Source organism: Herpailurus yagouaroundi, unplaced genomic scaffold, assembly GCF_014898765.1.
Source record: "Herpailurus yagouaroundi ecotype Mexico unplaced genomic scaffold, PumYag 166, whole genome shotgun sequence".
In the NCBI taxonomy this organism is placed as follows: Eukaryota; Metazoa; Chordata; class Mammalia; order Carnivora; family Felidae; genus Herpailurus; species Herpailurus yagouaroundi.
In genome coordinates, this window is record NW_024412407.1 from 38,032,848 (window position 1) to 38,053,262 (window position 20,415).

Below are 20,415 nucleotides of genomic sequence, written 5' to 3' on the forward strand. Positions count from 1 at the left end.
GCCGCTGGGGAGACCTCAGCACACGTATTGTAATGGCGCCATGTGTGGGGATGTCAATGGGGAGACAGTGCCTAAAGAAGAGACGAGGTCTTAGAAACCAGAGCTCTTAGAAACCAGTCAAAGAGGGGGAGATCACAGAACGGGGAGAATGGGAGAATGGGAGTGGCCAAAGAGAAGAAAACTAGAAGGATGTGGTGTCACGAAGGTTAACGGGAGTGACTATTTAAAAAGGACGCAGTGATTAAGAATGCCGGTTACAGCCTAGAGGCCAAACGTCACTTTCTGTAAATCTGGCCCTGGAGGCACAATGTAGCCCGGTTGTTATTTTTGTCGGTTTGTTGTGGTTTTGAATAATGGCAGAGATTTGAACATCAAAATGCCGATGCCTAGGTGTAGATATACATTTATTGGCAATGAGCCCCGGGAGCAAAGCCCTATTTTGCTTCACATTAAGCATGGGTGATTAACGACATAGCTTATAGGTGTGTGCCTCTGAAACACGTAACTTTATTCTCTCCAGATAAAGCATTTCTCTTGTCTTTTAGCTGGTGACAAAATTCTCCTGAAGGAGAATTTTGACTATGTAGAACAGGCTATAATAGAAACGGTAAGAACAAACTTCCCAGAGACGTGGATATGGGACCTCGTCAGTGTCGAGTGAGTTTTTGAGTTTTCTCTCCTGCGTTTATTTCTATTTTCTTTTCGTTGTTATTTCTTAAACTTCACCATCGGCCGTATAAAGCAATACCGTATTGGGGCGCCTGGGTGGCGCAGTCGGTTGAGCGTCCGACTTCAGCCAGGTCACGATCTCACGGTCCGTGAGTTCGAGCCCCGCGTCGGGCTCTGGGCTGATGGCTCAGAGCCTGGAGCCTGCTTCGGATTCTGTGTCTCCCTCTCTCTCTGCCCCTCCCCCATTCATGCTCTGTCTCTCTCTGTCCCAAAAATAAATAAACGTTGAAAAAAAAATATTTTTTTAAATAAAAAATAAATAAAGCAATACCGTATTTGTAAAATAGAGACTATCATTCATTGGTAGGTCCTGACCACGTTATTTTTTTTTTCTCTAGCATTGTTTCTCATTTATTAATCTCATGCAGGCAGATGCAAGCTGCTTCAACTTTTTTTTAAATCATGCAGTGTTCAAAGAAATTTGCCATTTTTAAAGATAAATTTGATAAAAATACGGCTTTCAAGATTGTTATCTAATGCCCTGTCTAAGCATTTGAACTTACTTTTAACCTTCATTTAATACATTTTTGCTTGCTCTGCACTACGTTTAGCTTCCTTGTTTAGGCAAGGAATGCATTTTATCAATGATGTCTCCTTAGTTCCTCAGGTTCAGCAAACATGTCCTTCCTCGTCCCCGATACCATAACCCAGTGGCAGGCAAATGGCTTCTGTGTGAATGGTGACGCTGGGTTTGGCATTTCATCAACAGTCACTCTGGAAATCTCCCAGCCTTTTTTTGTTGAAACGACTTTGCCCTTTTCAGTTGTTCGAAATGAACAATCCGACTTGGTTGTCAGTGTCTTCAGCTACCTGAGTACATGTGTAGAGGTAAGTTGTTCCCTTCGATCCGGACACGAACTCTACCAACGCCAAAAGATCTCTCAATATTTTCCTTGGATATTGCCCTAGTCTCTTTATTCTCAAATGCAAAAATGGCACTCTCAAGTTATAAGACCTGTTCCCATAGTTTTTTGCTAGCAAATTGGCTAATTTTCTCAAGATGGGAAGAGGAATCGTAGCAGCAAAGTTTTTAGAATGCCACCTTCATTGCTTGACTGGTTTTTTTTTTTTTCAGATTTCGGTCCGGCTGGAATCATCTCAGTATTTTGAAGCAAATATCAGCACCCCTAAAACCAACGGCAGTGAGATTATCCAAGCTGGAGAGAAGAAAACGTATGTCTGGACTCTTCTACCGAAGACATTGGGTAAGTCAATGGGTATGCCAATCCCTCATGGAAAACCAGCCCTTTTGTTTTTTAACTTTTTTTTTCTTTACTTTCATTTCCAGTATAGTTAACACAAAGCGTTATATTAGAGTCAGGTGTACAATAGAGTGAGTCAACAATTCTATACATTATTCAGGTCTCCTCATGGTAGGTGCTGTCTTAATCCCCAGGATGGGTGAAATAGATGTAGGGAAAAAAACAGCCTACTTTTAGCGCCTTCATTTATTTTCCTTAAATCCTCTATACAAACATAGTTTTCTCCCTCACATTTTGTAAGTCTCATTTTTGTAAATTTTCTTTAAAAAAATTTTTTAAATGTTTATTTATTTTTGTGAGAGAGACGGCACGCAAGCAGGGGAGGGGCAGAGAGAGCAGGAGTCACAGAATCCAAAGCAGGATCCAGGCTCTGAGCCATCAGCACAGAGCCCGACGTGGGGCTGGAACCCCTGAACCATGAAATCATGACCTGAGCCGGAATCAGACGCTTAAACGACTGAGCCACCCAGGTGCCCCTCCTCTTTGTAAATTTTCAATTAAAAATCCTATTTTGATCATCTCTTTTCCAGTTGCTGATGCAAAGCCACCATTCATTTGTATAAAAGCATAACATGATTTAAATACAATAGAAATGCCAATTTTCATGATCTATCAAATCCATATGTCTTGTCCCAAAAGGAGGTTATATTTTCATTAATGTTGCTCAGGTCCTCCACTTCTAACTTGCTCCTTCACCCATCATCGTGGACATGTGTCACCTATACCAAAACTACTCCTCAATCATGATGATTGCCAGGACTTCTCAATTTGCTAGATATATCATGAAACATCAAAAACAGTGAACCCTTGGATGGAGATCAGACACTGAGAAGAGTCTTTTCTTCATGCATGTGTTATCTGCAATATAGAAAAATAAATTTGGAAGTATCTTGTTGAAAACATAAGGGAAGGGAAAGTTAAAAAAAACTAGTAAACAGAATGTTAGATGTGATAGATCCATGATACTCATCATCGCTGATGCAAAAAATTGTCATTAAAATTTCCTTTATTTCATGTTCCATGTTCATTGAGTTATTGCAGGCAGCAAAGAGTTTATTTATGCGATTATTTCAGTTCACTTGTGATGTTGGTGTGACTAAAACTACTTTCCCTGTTAGATTTTGTTTCTCGATTTTTCTGACTACACTTAAGTCTTCAAAAATCTTACCCTGGCAATTGAGATAGAATACTATATGGCATGTTTTATGGTAAGTTTTATGGCATTAAGTGGGGGACACAGTTCTAAGAATAGAGAATCAAAGTCGTTCTTAAAAGGAAACAAATGAAACAAAACACAGCAACAAGTAAAAACAACAGTAATTGGTTATATATATTGGTATATAGGCATACAGTAATAGGAAGCCAAAAGAATTATCTTTTTCAATCTTCCAATTTTTACAAGCAATGACACTGAAGATCAGTTTTAATTACATGACCCATGATTCACGGGGAGTTAAAAACATTGGATTCCTTGCTAGCACTGACTTAAATCCAGTGCCCTTTCCACTATGTCATATTTTACTATTTGCGTTTGTTCAAACTTGGGAAAAGTGAGGATCCCTGGTTATTTGATGTTCTGTCCCCATATTGGTGTACGTAACCTTTATCGACAACCAATTATCAAGGAATTTGCTCTGGTGGCTTTGCAAATTATTATTTTTCCTTAAAATATTTTACTTTTTAATTAGATAAATGAATCGTTTATTTTTTTGTTGGGTTGGTTTTTAACTTCTTTTTTATTTGGGTAGAGTAGGCACACTGTGCGACATTAGTTTCAAGCGTAAAACTTAGCGATTGAACATCTCTATGGTATAACCGCCATCCGTCTCCATACAAGGCTACTACAATGTCATTGACTATACTCCCCATGTTGTGCCTTTTATTCCCATGACTTATTCATTCCATGACTGGAACCCTCTCCTTCACGCATTTTGCCCATTACCCCACCCCCTTCCCTCTGGCAACTATCAGGTTGTTTGTATTTAGATCTGATTCCTTTTGTTTGTTTCTTTGTTTTGTGTTTTACATAATGAATCATGTATTTAACATAAGGATCTTGAAACAGCTAAAACAGAGCGTATCAAATCATCTTCAGGCAGGAGAAAGAACAAATTATTTTGGTCAAGCACAAATACGATGATAGTATGTATTCAGTTCATCCAATGCAAGATGTGGTTCGTAGAGTCTAACCATTTCCCATTACCGAAGAGGCCTATGGTCAACAATTTAACTTATATTCAGGAATGTTTTCCAGGTAAAGTGAATATCACGGTAGTTGCTGAGTCCAGACAAAGTAGTGCCTGCCCCAGAGAAGCAGCTGATCAGCAGAATCTAAACTGGAAAGATACTGTGGTCAAAAGTCTATTGGTGGAGGTATGTACATGCACAACTGTCAGGCTCTTTCCGATAAGCAATGGGTTAAATATAGGGAGGCATTCTTCTTGAATATACTTAATGAATTGAGTATAGTGACTTTTGACATAAAACATATCATTTTAGATGAATTAAAGCAGCAGGAAAATTCATCCTTTCTTTAACTAATATCTGACCCAGGATAGTAAAGCTTAATATTTGAAACAGGCTTGATGATTTTTTGCTTGCTCCCGACTCGTGGTTCCTGTAGACCTGTTGCTCTTCCCTTCCTTTTTTTTTTAATTTTTTTTTTTTACATTTTATTTATTGTTGAGAGAGAGAGAGAGACAGAGCACAAGTGGGGGAGGGGCAGAGAGAGAGGGAAACACAGAATCCGAAGCAGACTCCAGGCTCTGAGCTGTCAGCACAGAGCCCGATGCGGGGCTCAAACCCACGAACCATGAGATCATGACCTGAGCCGAAGTCAGTTGCTTAACCGACCGAGCCACCCAGGCTCACCTTCCCTTCCTTTTTTTTAACCGACTCTTAAATCCGAGACAAATCTACTTGTCCTACACTCCGGTGTAGATCCCATCATCCTCAAAAAGAATTAACAGGGGCGCCTGGGTGGCGCAGTCGGTTAAGCGTCCGACTTCAGCCAGGTCACGATCTCGCGGTCCGTGAGTTCGAGCCCCGCGTCGGGCTCTGGGCTGATGGCTCGGAGTCTGGAGCCTGTTTCCGATTCTGTGTCTCCCTCTCTCTCTGCCCCTCCCCCGTTCATGCTCTGTCTCTCTCTGTCCCAAAAATAAATCCACACCGTTCACCAAAAATATAAAAAAAAAAGAATTAACAATTCTCAGTAGATAATTCTCACCTCGCCTCTTGGTCCTACTCCACAAAACACTGTAATTTGTCATTGGAGATGCTGGACGGGATCGGGGGGTCGACAGTGTCCCACGATGGTATCGAAGTTATCTCTGTTCGAACAATGGGAACACAGGGTCTAAAGTAGATCTTTGTACTACACAGTGACTTCCAAATTTAAACAAAAGGGGTCAATGAATGGATCATCTCCCAGGGACAAACATGGGCCAGTCATGCCTCTCTGAGCTGATTCTGGATTACGTTTCCTACATGGAAGGTGCCCCAGACTCATTACTTTGTCCTTGTCTTTGTTTACTCTTTGACAGCCTGAAGGTATTGAAAAAGAAATGACTCAAAGTTTCCTTATCTGTACACAAGGTAAGAGACTCTTTTAGGTTGTCAAATTAGTCCCAAAGAAAATTTGTCAACAGAGTCAACTTATTTCCTTTCCTTACACATTAGTTCCCTGGCCACACTGAGTAATTTCAGTGGTTTCATGTTAAGTGCCTAATGGGGGATGATTTTATTTCAGCCCCTATCTTCATTGTACAATTTTGGCTAACCAAAAGTATAATTTGTGAGAATTTTTTTGTCAGTTCATCTATGACATTGGTCTGCCCCAACCCGTTTTCCCATTTTACATATTTTTTGGTTCCTCTTGCCATATGATTTGTTGCACAGCATTGGACAGAGGAAGATCAGGACTGGGAGGAAGCAACCCACAGACACATCACCACCCCTCAGTCACCTGCTTTGTGGCCATCTTGTTGATGATGATCTGATGTTAGTGGGAATCTCCAAACTTTGCCTTCTGTGTGTGCTATTTTATATGTCATAGTCAGTAGTTTTTTACATTTGTTTCACACATAAGGAGTTTAGGCACTCTACTAATGGAAACTAAGGGCCATTATCTAATACACACACACACACACACACACACACACACACACACCATTCTCCGAATGTATTATTATTCTAAACTAGATCAGAGATTTCAATTTCATCTTTCTAATAAGCAACTTGCAAAATAAAAGTCAATAATGGAATCTGTTTCCTAACATGTTTGTCCCACGTATCTGCCTGCTACTGTCTGTAAAAGAAAGTTATCACATTATCTTTTTTATCAATATTTTCCATCTAGGGACCAAAGTCTCCAATCAGGTCGTTTTGGACTTGCCAAACAATGTGGTAGAAGGATCATCCAGGGCCTTTTTCACTGTTGTGGGTAAGTTGGCTAAATCTTGTCTTTCACAATGAGTTGAAAATTTTGATTGAGGTGATCTTAAAAAAAAATTAATCCTCAAAATAACAGAATGGAGAGATTTCTCTAAACTATTAGTTGGAGGGAAGGATTGTTGAAGGTCATTCTCTATGCTTATTTCCATGTGGGATCTGAAAGGAGAATGGTACCATTTTCTTTGTTTTTCTTCCACATTTTTTATTTAAATTCTAGTTAGCTAAGGAGCACCTGGGTGCCTCAGTCGATTAAGTGTCCAACTTCGGCTCAGGACGTGATCTCGTGGTTGATGGGTTCGAGCCCCACATCGGGCTCTGTGCTGACAGCTCAGAGCCTGGAGCCTGCTTCTGATTCTGTGTTTCCCTCTCTCTCTGTCCCTCCCTCACTAGTGTTCTGTCTCTCTCTGTCTCCCTCTCTCAAAATAAATAAACATTTAAAAAAATTCTAGTTAGCAACATATAGTGTAATATTGGTCAGGAGGAGTAGAATTTAGTGATTCATCACTTACATATAACACTCAGTGCTCCTCACAAGTGCCCTCCTTAGTACCTATCACCCATTTAGCCCATTCCCCCCCCCACCTCTGTCCATCAACCCTTAGTGTTTTCTCTATTGTTAAGAGTCCCCTGGGGTACCTGGGTGGCTCAATTGGTTGAGCATCCCCCTTGGGCTGAGGTCATGATCTCCCAGTCTGTGAGTTCGAGCCCCACATCGGCTAACAGCTCAGAGCCTGGACCCTGCTTCAGATTCTGTGTCTCCTTCTCTCTCTGCCCCTCCCCCACTCATACTCTGTCTCTCTGCCTCTCTCAAAAATAAACATTTAAAAAAATTTTTAAAAGAGTCTCTTATGGTTTGCTTTCCTCTCTCTCTCTCTCTCTTTTCCCCTTCCCATATGTTCATCCATTTTTTTTTCCTAAATGTCACACATGAGTGAACTCATATGATATTTGTTTTTCTCTGACTGATTTAGCTTGCTTGGAATAATACACTCTAGCTCCACCCACATCATTGCAAAGGGCAATATTTTATTCTTTTTGATGGCTTAGTAATATTCCATCGTATATGTATATATATGTATATGTATGTATATATATATGTGTGTGTGTGTGTGTGTGTGTGTGTGTATATATATCTCCACATCTTCTTTATCCATTCATCAGTCGATGGACATTTGGGCTCTTTCCATATTTAGCTATTGTTGATAGTGCTGCTATAAACATTGGGTGAATGTACCCTTTCAAATCTGTATTTTTGTATCCTTTGGGTAAATACTTAGTAATGCAACTGCTGGATTGTGGGGTAGTTCTGTTTTTGACTTTTTGAGAAACCTCCATCCTATTTTCCAGAGTAGATACACCAGTTTGCATTCCTACCAACGGTATAAGAGGGTTCTATTTTCAACTCTATGCCCTTAGGAAACACTTGTTCTGCTGGACGATAACTGCCATTTAGAAAACAAAGGCTTCTATTATAGCTCATTAATCGGAAATATTATACATATTTATAGATTTCCCCTTTGAAAAATCAGAATAAACTTTGCTTGGTAAAGATGCTGAGAATTTCCTCAGTAACAGGCAAAATCTATTTTACAAAAGGCAAACTTCTTTTTCTAACATTAATGCTTTTGTGGGAGGGATGGATTGCAGTTATAATTCACAGGCTCAGTTTCTCAAAAAGCTAACAAGCAAACAAGCAAAGACACACTTTTCTAACTTCCCCCTGTCTCTGGTAAGGAGATTTTTCAGAAATATTTTGTATGCTTTGGGGCACCTGGGTGGCTCAGTCGGTTGAGCACCCAACTCTTGGTTTCGGCTCAGGTCATAATCTTGCAGTTCGTGAGTTCGAGCCCCGCGTCAGGCTCGGCGCTGACAGTGAGGAGCCTGCTTGGGATTCTCTGTCTTCCTCTCTCTCGGCGTCCCCCCCTCTCAAAAATAAATAAACAGTTAAACAAAAAAGAAACATTTTGCATACCAGAAACTCCTTTAACTTCACCGGCTACGCCTATCTCCTCTTTAGAATTACCTCAGGAGAACGTTCCTTGTTTCCACCATTTAAATGCAATTTTAGGGACACCGAGGTGGCTCAGTCAGTTAAGCATCTGGCTTTGGCTCAGTTCATGATCTCAAGGTTCATGAGTTCGAGCCCCGTGTTGGGCTCTGTGTTGACAGCTCGGAGCCAGGAGTCTGCTTCAGATTCTGTGTCCCCCTCTCTCTCTGCCCCTCCCCTGCTTGTATTCTGTCTCTCCTTCAAAAATAGACAACCCTTAAAAAACAATTGTAATGCGATTTTTAATATTTCCTACTTCCACTGTGTGTCTTTTATCTGCGGTTGTTAATGCTGAGGTACCTTCTGCTTTTCTTATTTTTAGGGGATATTCTAGGACTTGCGATGCAGAATCTGGAGAATCTTCTCCAAATGCCGTATGGATGTGGAGAGCAGAATATTGCCCTACTCGCATCGGATACCTATGTCCTAGACTATCTACAATCTACTAAACAGTTGACCGAGGAAGTTAAATCTAAGGCTTTCTATTTCTTGTCTAACGGTGAGGCTATTTGAGTAATTTCCACCCATAATAAATAAAATCAATTGTCCCTGATACCAAGATGTCCTAAAGCTATTATTATGAGGTGGTCTCGTGGGGGGGGGGGGGGCAGGTAGGTATTTATTTTTGACCCATAATAGTGGGTCTGGACTCCGAACTGAGGTGCTCTGAGTCCTAGCTATTTTTTCTTTTTACTTCAGTATCTACGCAGTCATTCAGCTTCACCGATTAGAACAATAACTTTTAAAATTATGAGCCCAGTTTTTTTTTTCATCTGAACACTGGGCCACCCTACCCAGTTTGTTGCGCTTGTTACTAATAGCTATAAATAGCTCACTCATCAAGTTCTGTATTCGTTTGCCCAGTTGTATTCCATTGCAATGAAGTGACTGGATTTGTATGTAAAAAAAAAAAAAAAAAAAAAAAAAAAAAGGATATACAAACCTTGCAAAATGTGACACCAAGGAGAGATCCAAGGGGATAACTTCTCCAGGTTTACTTTTCAGAAAGATATCACAGAAATAAATTAACCTTAAGGAAAAGGTATTAAACAATTAGTTAAGTGCCACTTAGTAAGCTAGGCATAGTCACATGTCATATCTGGTTATTAAAACCCTGTAAAGCATGACTGACTTTTTCTCACTATGGATAGAGAACCCAAATTTCAGAAATTATACTTGAAATGATCCTCCTAGTAATTTCTGTCTGTCTAAAACCCAAACACAGGGGCGCCTGGGTGGCGCAGTCGGTTAAGCGTCCGACTTCAGCCAGGTCACGATCTCGCGGTCTGTGAGTTCGAGCCCCGCGTCGGGCTCTGGGCTGATGGCTCAGAGCCTGGAGCCTGTTTCCGATTCTGTGTCTCCCTCTCTCTCTGCCCCTCCCCCGTTCATGCTCTGTCTCTCTCTGTCCCAAAAATAAATAAACGTTGAAAAAAAAATTAAAAAAAAAAAAAAAAAACCCCAAACACAGGGCTTGTGCTATGCTGTTCTTTTTCTTCTAATTTTCGTAGCTTGAAAAACTAATTTCCTATTTTTTTTCACTTTAGGTTATCAAAAGCAGTTGTCTTTCAAAAACTTTGATGGTTCATATAGTGTGTTTTGGCAGAGTAACCGGAAAGGAAGCCTATGGTAAGAGATGAACATTTTATTTTAAATAATGTAAGAGTGATCCGAAGAGGGCTTGTGACAGTCTGAGGGGGCTGAGTTCGGTGGGATTTGGAAGCAAAATGAGTTTCGAAGTGACTTTACAGAAATGAATCACATTGACTAAAATGTTTGACTATTCTATCTCTAATACAACCATATAACTAAAGTACCGTGGCAATTTGCCTAGCAGTCTGATCATTTAATGACACCCCCCTGTACCTCCACAGCCTAACACTGTGGCAAATGACACAGGTTGGTCTACACTTCTCAGAGAGCCATGTAGATTCAGGAGAGAGGAAAGGAAAACCAGAAGGCCCCAGAGCATCTAATTAAACCCATTCTGTCTCCGTGTATAGATAATCCAATGAACCACAAAACAAGAATTTTGAGTGGAAACACGCTAGAAATTACCTACGCTTAGGTTCACATATTGACGTTCACAGCATTTTACTGACCCAGTGGAAAAATCCACTCTCAGTAAATGTTCTTTGCGGTCAACAGGAGCCAAATCAGACGCAGCCACTCTTGTAGGGGGAACAATGCTGATGAACCTGTTGGAGAAATGACATCTCTTTCTTATCTAACTGTTGTCTAACTAGTGATTTGTATTACAGGCTCAGTGCCCTTACTTTTAAGACATTAGAGAAAATGAAGGAATATGTTTACATTGATGAACAAGTTCAAAAACAGACCTTGCTCTGGCTTTCAAGCAAACAGCAAATCGATGGCTGCTTTAAAAGTGATGGCAAGCTTTTCAACAATGCCTGGGAGGTGAGAGATGAACAGAATTAGGCCTTCCTCGCGTCGTTGCATTGCCTACCTTTCCTACTCCTGGTCTAACTCATCTAGAACAGGAATATTTTTCCTGGGAATATTACCCCTTCTGAGTCCACCAGGGTTGTAGGTCCCTGGTGTACTGGTCAACAGCCTCATTCCCCTGCATGCATGTTAACCACAGCTAGACTAACTCCTCCTGAGCCTGCTGTTTGCCTCATGGTCTTTAGTTCTTCCATAGAACTAGTCTCCTGCAGTGGAGAAACTAAAAATAGGAGAGAAGGAAGAAAAAAGAAACCTCGAAGGGAAACATTCATACATTTGAAGTCAGACAATGTGTTAAAGAATGGGGACCTAATTAAGGAATTCGTTCCTATTTATGGATGGCAAGCATGTTCAGGAAGCATATCCAGTCATTCACAACATTTCAGTGAAACTCTTTCAATGTGTTCTCAAGTCAAAGGAGGAAGGCTTAGGTCGCTGTAGGTCAAAATACAAATGAGGTGAACTATGTCCTTGAAGGTACCCACCCCTTCCCTTCCCCTGCGCATATGTGGGTAAATCACTAGGCATTTTCACTTCTGCTGTCCTTTCTTTGAGGATACCTGTACACCTCCATTTCATCCTCTACATTCTTTTTTTTTTTTAATTTTTTAATGTTTATTTATTTTTGACGGAGAGAGAGAGAGAGCATGAGCAGGGGAGGGGCAGAGAGAGAGGGGGACCCAGAATCCGAAGCAGGCTCCAGGCTCTGAGCTGTCAGCACAGAACCCGATGCGGGGCTCGAACTCACAGACCTTGAGATCATGACCTGAGCCGAAGTCGGCCGCTCAACCGACTGAGCCACCGAGGCGCCCCTCCGTCCTCTACGTTCTTTATTCTCCTAACCTTCGTCTTTCCCTCTGAAAACAAGCCCTGATCATGATTTTTTAGCATGCCATAGTATCGCATGCTAAAATATTCGGGGCTTTCCCTCTTTATTGTTCAGAGTCACCACACCTATTTTTGGATTTGAAACCTAAAACTAATCCACTTCAAAATATGGACAAATGGGCACTCTGTGTGGTATTTCATTTTAATGCAATTTTTTTCGAATTGTTATACTGCGTGTAGTGTAGAAAAATGTCTTTATCTTTTTACTGTTTTAAAGTTTGTTTTTGAGAGAGAGCGTGTGCAAGCATGAACAGGAAACAGACAGAGAAAGAGGGGGAGAATCCCAGACAGCCCTTGCGCTGTCAGCACAAAGCCCAAACCCGTGGCTCGATCCCACGAACCGTGAGATCATGACCTGAGCCGAAATCAAGAGTCGGACACTTAACCCGCTGAGCCACCCAGGCTCCCCTAGACAAACGTCTTTAAATTATTTCAAATCTCTTCTTCACAATAGGAGCACCCTGGTAGAGAAGAGCTCTTGTCCTTATGTAGAAAATGAGAATTGCGTATGTTCTTTTCTAAAACATCTTGCAAGCTTTCTTCTTACGGGACTCGTGACTGATCACTGCTTCCGTTTGTCTGATCTTCCCAATCCCTTTTCCACGATTCTGTGTGTGTGTGTGTGTGTGTGTGTGTGTGTGTGTGTGTCTGTGTCTGTGTTGAGTTGGGAAGGAGTAAGAAGCAACAGAAAAACAAGAACCCATACTGCAAGAGAATGGTGATAGAACCTGTCATAATTTAAATGGATCCCCACAGCTTATTTTGGTGTTCCTTTCTACAGTTATTTGCACCTTGCAAACTGAGCTCCTCAGATGTTCATTTTCTGAGGAAGAGGTCACCTTTTGCTTAAATAGAGAAACTGAGAGGTTTATGCCTTTCAGAGGATCTCAAATGCCATCTGAATGCTATGCACCTACATCATCAGAGCACCCATTCATTTCCCTGTGTCTTGTTCCTAACTTTCTGAATCAGAATCTCTTGTGTGAATGCTGGTTTATCTAATGCTTAAGTTCCCCACTGCATTTTTATGCATTGTCAGCTTACAAATTGCGTAACTTATAGATGCTTTTCTGGTTTTACACGCTACGAATCCTTGAGACCTGACTATCGTTACCTCCTAGGATACGTCCCCAGGGACGCAGCTTCGCAGCAACCTTCTGCTCCAGGGCAGCAGAAATTCTGTGTTTGTTTTTCCAAATCAACAACAAATAAAGGAAAATAGAGCCACGGGAGTTATTTGGAATTCATGCTCAATCCTGGGTCATGCAAACAGATTGTCATTTCGTGTACTTGACATTAATTGTATTTTTGTTTATTTCATTAGCGTCATGAATCTTGATGGATTCTCACTCCGATAGCATAGTTATTAACCGTTTCATTTTAAAATTACATTTAGGATGTTTTTATAAATAAGAGTATTGGTTCCAGTGTTTCTAGCATACTTAGTTTCACTTCAGAAGAATAGCTCTTTTTTGTGTGTGGTCTACTATCCTGTGTGATTAATTGTTCCCTTGTGTTTAGGGTGGAGAAGAAGAGGACGTTTTACTCACTGCCTATATTGTCGGAGCGTTCCTTGAAGCTGGACTCAATTTCACCGTACGGATTCTTATCATCCTTGAGTTCCAGCTAGTTGAATGCACATTAAATGCATTATGGGTTCAGAGCGATTTGAAATCCTTAGACTGAACGAAACATCGGGAGAGCATTTAATTCATTACCCCTCCTTAAGTTAAAGCTGCTCAAAGTTTTTCTGATTCATAGAAACCTCTGATGAACGCTTGCGTTTTTCTCTAGGGAAAATACACATAGGCACACATCCGCAAGCTTTTCATACCATTTCAGATATCGAGATATCTCCTTATGTCCAGCCATGAATTTCAGGTTAAGAAGTCCTGTTTTAGGTGTAGACGTAACCGAAGAGTCTGTTTGTCAAACCAGTTTAGTATGTAAACATTTTCAACTGAAGTGTGATCATATTGGCTACCCCCCAATCCCAAATTCAGATTATCCGACTGAAAAATCTATTCCTGAACTAAGTGAAAAAGCAGGAATTTTTAGTCACTAGTATATCTCGAAAAGCATCCTTAGAAATATAATGCATATTACTTGGCTTTTATTTCCCAAACACCAATATTGTCATTAAAACTGAATTTTAACAATATTTATGAACTATCACACATACGTGTATATGAGTAAGTTTATATGCAAAACATACTTCAAGGACATATTGTATACATTTTACAGAATGATTAGTTTAAATAGTCAGCAAGCTTATAAAGTATTCAGGTATTATTTTAAAATATATTATTCTTCGCCTTGACTAGTTTCCTGCTCTACGAGATGGGCTCTTTTGCCTAGAGGAAGCACTTCAACACGGGGTCACTAATGGCTATAATCATGCAATTCTAGCTTACGCTTTTGCATTAGCTGAAAAAGAGGAGCAAATGGAATCCTTACTCCAGATCCTGGATCAATCTGCTACCAAAACAAGTAAGTATTATTATTCACTCTTACTAATGAGGATGGCTTTGAGAATAAAGAAATGAAACTTACTTGTAATCATGTAGGAACCCTGTCTTCACTGGTCTGCTTCCATTTCTCTTGTGGAATTTCTCGGCGCCCCTTTATCTTTAAAGAACATTACATAGGGCACCTGTTGGCTCAGTCAGTTGAGCATCCAACTCTTGACTTCGGGTCAGATCCTGATTCTGGAGTCAAGGGATCAAGCCCTGCTGAGCGCAGAGCTTGCTTAAGAGTCTCTCTCCCTCTCTCTCTCTCTGTCTCTCTGCCCTTCTAAAATGACAAAATTAAATTTAAAATTAAAAAGGTTTTAAAACAATAAAAATAAAATCAAGAACGTTACACGTTTTCTATTTCCCTCTTTCTCCTTTCCGTTAGTTTCTTTTCCAATGAGTGAAGTAGAGAAAATCAAGCATGGTGACCATGCTTGTCACAAGCATGTCCAAGATCCAGGTATCAACAAGTGAGGTATCCACAAGTCCAAGATCCAGGTATCAACAAGTGAGGTTTCTCTTCTTGGCCTATAGATGGGCATCTTCTCCCTCTGTCTTCACACGGGCGTTCTTCTGTGCACCTGTCTGGTGTCCCTTCTGTGTATCCAAATTTTCCCCTCTTATTGGAATACTAGCCATACTGGAGTAGAGTATGACACGTTAACAGTGTCATTTTTCACTGAATCACCTCTTTAAAGGCCCCATCTCCAGAGGCGCTTGGGTGGCTCAGTCGGTTAAGCGTCCGACTTCAGCTCAGGTCACGATCTCGCGGTCCGTGAGTTCGAGCCCCGCGTCGGGCTCTGGGCTGATGGCTCAGAGCCTGGAGCCTGCTTCTGATTCTGTGTCTCCCTCTCTCTCTGTCCCTCCCCCGTTCATGCTCTGTCTCTCTCTGTCTCAAAAATAAATAAACGTTAAAAAAAAAAAATTAAAGGCCCCATCTCCAAAGAGAGTCACATTTCAGAGGTAGTGGAGATTAGGGCTTCAATATGTGAATTTTGAGAAAACACATCTCAACCCACAGCAGAGGTCAGAAATGGAATTCGCACTGTTCTTACGTGTAATCAGCGGTATTTATAGGGACTATGTGAAAATTCTTCCTTTTCCTTAGATAATGTCATATACTGGGAACGAGCAAAGAAACCCAAGACAGAAGCATCCCCCTTCTTTATTCCTCATGCACCTTCTGCTGAGACTGAGAAGACTTGTTATGTGCTCTTGGCTGTTCTTTCCAAGAAAACTCCTGATCTCACCTATGCGAGTAAAATTGTGCAGTGGCTTGCCCAGCAGATGAATTCCCATGGGGGTTTCTCCTCCACTCAGGTGATTGACATGGGCCTGATATTAATCATATGTTTCATGCGAAAGATGCTAGCCTTCAATAATCTAGATAGCAAAGGTAATCATAGAAAATACCTTCTGAGATGAAGAATATTTGATGTTGTGTATGCCCAACGATTTGTTGGGCAGTTCTTGTGCAACAGAGACTCTACCAAGAATTCTTCATATACAGATGAATAAACTAAGGCCTCTGTTCAAGGAATTTGTGACTGATTTTTACCTCCATTTGCACAGTAAAAGTAGAATGTAAGTCTAGAAGGGATTGTTACCGTAAGCACCAGAGTCTTGATGATGTTAGATATCCAATAATACTATGATACTACATATAGACCAAGAAAAAAAATTTCTCTCTATTTATGTGGTGTACGCATTGGGAAAAACAAATGGAAGTAATGAGTAACAAAAGAAAGGGGTATAAAAAACAGTGGCTTATGTCTTTCCTTAACAGGAAAAAAAGTAAAATTCAAAGAAATGCGGTTTGATTCCTATGAAGGAAATTGTTACTTCCCTCCTTATTTTCTTTGCTTTAGTCTTAGTATCTGAATAAAATCATATGTTAGTGCATCTCCCAACATCCTTTTCTGATTCTGATTCCTTTTCTTGAAGATTGTTGGGCATAAGCATTATCCAAGTCAGCCAAAGTACATAGAACCTTAATTTTTAGAAAAGATTTGACACTATTTTCAACAACAGAGACTACATTGCATTAAATCCTTTAAACTAAAATCTAATTAAGATGGGTTGAAGAAGATTAAATGGCAATCATTGCATAAGCAAATGTATCTTCCTATGACTTAAGATTTGTTTCTTGGTCCGTTGACCTGTCTTAGGGATATTTGTACGGATTGATTTAAAGTTCATGGTCAAGTGATGACTAATATTGCAACATAACAGAACTTAGATCTTGGCTTCTACTGTTCTTTGCAGGACACTGCAGTCTGTCTTCTTGCCATGACCCGCTACATGAAGTTAACCTTCTCTGATGACCAAAACACCGTCACCTTTCGCAGTGAAGAATCCAGTGAGATTTTCCAGGTTAACAGTGACAATCGCTTACTGGTCCAGCGTTCCGAACTAACAAAAGCACACGGACAATATACAGTAGATGTGGAAGGACAAGGTTGTACGTTTATCCAGGTAATAGAAATCTACCTGAGGCAGAAATAAATATTTGCCAGTTAAAAAGCCAGACTATCCTTTTAGTTATAGATAGAGTGTTATTTTACCGTTGTATATTTTCATTATTATCTCCATTCTTTCTCTCATTGATATTTTCTAATCAAAAGCTGAAAATGCAAGTTATTTTATGGAGAGACACTTACAACTAAAGATAGCTGGGTAACTGAGAAGTTTCTCGAGGAATGTCACTGTTAGAAAGAATTCCATTATTTCCATTAAATTATGTAAAGGTTCTTACATCTTCTGAAAACTGAACAATTACATTTAGCTTTATTCCCTGATGGTAAAAATACAAAATAAAGTGCATTAGAAATAAATATAGAAGAGGGGTGCCTGGGTGGCTCAGTTGGTTGAGCACCTGACTTCAGCTCAGGTCATGAACTCACAGTTTGTGAGTTTGAGCCTCACGTCGGGCTCTGTGCTGACAGCTCGGAGCCTGGAGCCTGCTTTGGATTCTGTGTCTCCCTCTCTCTCTCTGCCCCTCCCCTGCTCACGCTCTGTCTCTCTCTCAAAAATAAATAAACGTTTAAAAAATTAAATTTAAAAATAGAGGAAACAGAAGTCCTTCAATTTTTACTTCAGGATAAAGTTGTCTTATGATTTTCTTACGATTTGCTTTTCTTTTTAGGCTACCCTGAGGTATAACGTACTCCTACCTAAAAAGGCATCTGGATTTTCCCTTTCCTTGGAAATGATAAAGAAAAACTCATCGGATACATTCCAGAGCCATTTTAACCTGACCGTAACCCTCAAGTGAGTGTCCCATTTTGACATCAACTCCCAGCTTAGACAGAGGGCGATAGATCAAACAATAATTATTTTAAATAGTAGCAAAATAAATATTAATGATGGCAACCACGATGAGTTCATAGGTTGGTGGTGATATTTCTACGGCATAGTTACTTTATAGCTCTCTCTGTACACACCAGTTTAGTACTTATGCAAGTATGATTTGTATTATAGGCAAGTATAAATTTGAAAGCTTCTGCTGGAAATATATTCCAGCATTGCTCCCATTTGTGTGTGTGTATGTGGTGTGTGTGTGTGTGTGTGTGTGTGTGTGTGTAAGATCTGTCAGATTTGGGAAACAGAGGTACTATTTTTTTTTTCCTCCTGAAGACCACACAGTGGGGCCAGTACAAGGAAACTTACAAATACTGGTTCTCTAACTATGCAGAGCAAAATTTTAGATTTTTATTATTTGGAGTAGATGAAATCATTCTCTTGAATTAAAATATAATTTATCGATGCCAGAGAGCTTTAATCCTAGTTAATATGTGGAGAAACACCGAGTAAAATTAGTTTGGGGGATTTTTCTTAGGATTTCCGAATGAAAATCTTTTAAACGTCAGGGCTAAGATAAGAACTACATACGCTGTGGAACCCTCAACGTCATGTCCAAACAATGCTGTCCAGAGTCAGGGACATAATCTAGGGACATAATCTAGTAGTCAGGGCATGACTACTCTAAGATTCTGCCAACATCTTGCTTTCTAAACAAAGACATCCTTTATTGTGCAAATCTAAGGCTAACATAAGTATATGTCATATAAATTTATCAGCTTTGTTTAAAATTCATGATTTTGAGGCCTCAGGTAAACTTAAAAGAGATTGGAGAGATTCTGGGTCCAGATAATTCACTCTTTACTCCAAATTACGCTCCTTTGTATCTTCTCATCCATTATTATCCTAGTAGTGCCTATTCTCAGACGTTTGAGAATGACTTTCTTCGCCCTGTTCCCTCTTCAGTTCTTGCCTTGGCTCCAGACGTACAGACAGTTGGTATCTACGTCTCCATCATCCTTGCCTTACTATAGGTCACTTTTCCAGACAGTTGTCTCAACTTGTGTCTGTTTTTAAATTTCAGATATACTGGAATCCGCAATAACTCCAATATGGTCCTTGTTGATGTCAAAATGCTGTCAGGATTTACTCCAGTCATGGCATCTATTGAGGAGGTAAATAATAGAAGCCTAAAACGTGAGCACAGAAAAGGCTATAGTGTATACACGGAATAATTCGCTATCAAATGCTGTCACACAGGAGGGACGGTGTTCTTACTTTGTAGCAATTAGAAGCCATTTTTTCCCATAGTTCATAATTAATTTCTTTATTTAGTTCCTACTTGTGTTTATAAAAATATCGTGGCATGGAACACCTGGGTGTCTCATTTGGTTAAGCATCTGATTTCAGCTCAGGTCATGATCTCGCAGTTCATGAGTTCGAGCCCTGCATCGGGCTCCACGCTGGCGGTGAGGAGCGTGCTTGGCATCCTCGCTCTCTCCTTCTCACTCTCTGCCCATCCTCTACTAGTGCTTTCTCTCTATCTCAAAATAAATAAACTTTAAAAAATATCATGGCATAAGGGAACATCCATAAAATGGATTCCTGACAATCAGTTAAGTAAAAAGCATGAAACATTCAATACTAGAAGATATTCTTTAATATCTATTCTCCATCCCTCCCTGCCAATTTCTTTAAAGCTTGAAAATAATGGCCAAGTGATGAAGGCTGAAGTCAAGAATGATCATGTTCTTTTCTACTTGGAAAGTGTAAGTTGAGCAATAATTGTTTTTTTTTTCTTCCGTGGCTTTCTTTTGTTTTCTGAAGGTAATTGGATGCTTGTGTTTTATTCATACATATATGAATTTTTATCCAGTTGACCTTTGAATGACACAGGTTTGAACTGCATGGGTCCATTTACACAAGGATTCTTTTTTTTATAAGTGCAATACAATACTGTAAGTAAATTCTCTCTTCCTTATGATTTTCTTAATAACATTTTCTATAGATTTAATGTAAGAATACAGCATATGATATAACATACAAAATATATGTTAATTGTTTATGTTATAGGTAAGGCTTCTCTTCAGTAGGAGGCTATTAATAGTTAAGTTTTGGGGAATCAAAATATATATGCAGAGTTTCAACTGCACAAGAGGTCGGTACCCTTAACCTCCATGTTGTTCGAGGGTCAACTGTATATCTGATGGGGTTTATTAGAAAATATGGGACATTAAAGATGCTCAGTGTTCTTCCATTCCCACTTCTCCCTCTTAACTCTAAATGTCATTAGATATTTAAGATATTTAATGATATCTAAAGATCACTAGATAGTAAGAGTTAACAAGCGTGTTCATATATGCTTTAGCTACTTTACTAGGATGACTCAAGTCAGCAATATCATTTTCCTGTTTTTCATTCCTCACAGCATCTAACATAGTATGGACACAGAGTCGATGTAGAATTCATGTAGAGTTTAACAGGAACTCCCAACAAAGGCTGGCATGAGTTTTAGAGTCGTCCTTTCTACGTGTACATCATTACCTTTCACATAAATGCCTACATTACACTAATGCTCTGAACTAGATTCCTTTCACTTCAATATAAGCAATAGGACTTCAAATTTCTTATGTCACCTAATACATGATTTTGTCATTATGTAAGATACTGATACCCTAGTTCTTTTTTTTTCAATATATGAAGTTTATTGTCAAATTGGTTTCCATACAACACCCAGTGCTCATCCCAAAAGGTGCCCTCC

At 39.8% G+C, this 20,415-nt stretch overlaps 1 protein-coding gene across 1 annotated transcript in view; it reads left to right on the plus strand.

Annotated features, from left to right (window-relative positions):
- The window catches only part of LOC121038978 (ovostatin homolog 2-like), a 56,595-nt gene that overhangs the window by 34,199 nt on the left and 1,981 nt on the right, over positions 1-20,415 (plus strand). The window contains exons 18-33 of the mRNA XM_040488987.1: positions 546-657; positions 1,329-1,557; positions 1,805-1,934; positions 4,246-4,364; positions 5,534-5,585; positions 6,349-6,432; positions 8,813-8,989; positions 10,035-10,116; positions 10,749-10,905; positions 13,363-13,437; positions 14,166-14,331; positions 15,463-15,674; positions 16,620-16,829; positions 17,500-17,624; positions 18,739-18,829; positions 19,355-19,423. Of these exons, the coding sequence (XP_040344921.1) occupies positions 546-657; positions 1,329-1,557; positions 1,805-1,934; positions 4,246-4,364; positions 5,534-5,585; positions 6,349-6,432; positions 8,813-8,989; positions 10,035-10,116; positions 10,749-10,905; positions 13,363-13,437; positions 14,166-14,331; positions 15,463-15,674; positions 16,620-16,829; positions 17,500-17,624; positions 18,739-18,829; positions 19,355-19,423 (2,090 nt within the window). The remainder of the gene's footprint in view (positions 1-545; positions 658-1,328; positions 1,558-1,804; positions 1,935-4,245; positions 4,365-5,533; positions 5,586-6,348; positions 6,433-8,812; positions 8,990-10,034; positions 10,117-10,748; positions 10,906-13,362; positions 13,438-14,165; positions 14,332-15,462; positions 15,675-16,619; positions 16,830-17,499; positions 17,625-18,738; positions 18,830-19,354; positions 19,424-20,415) is intronic.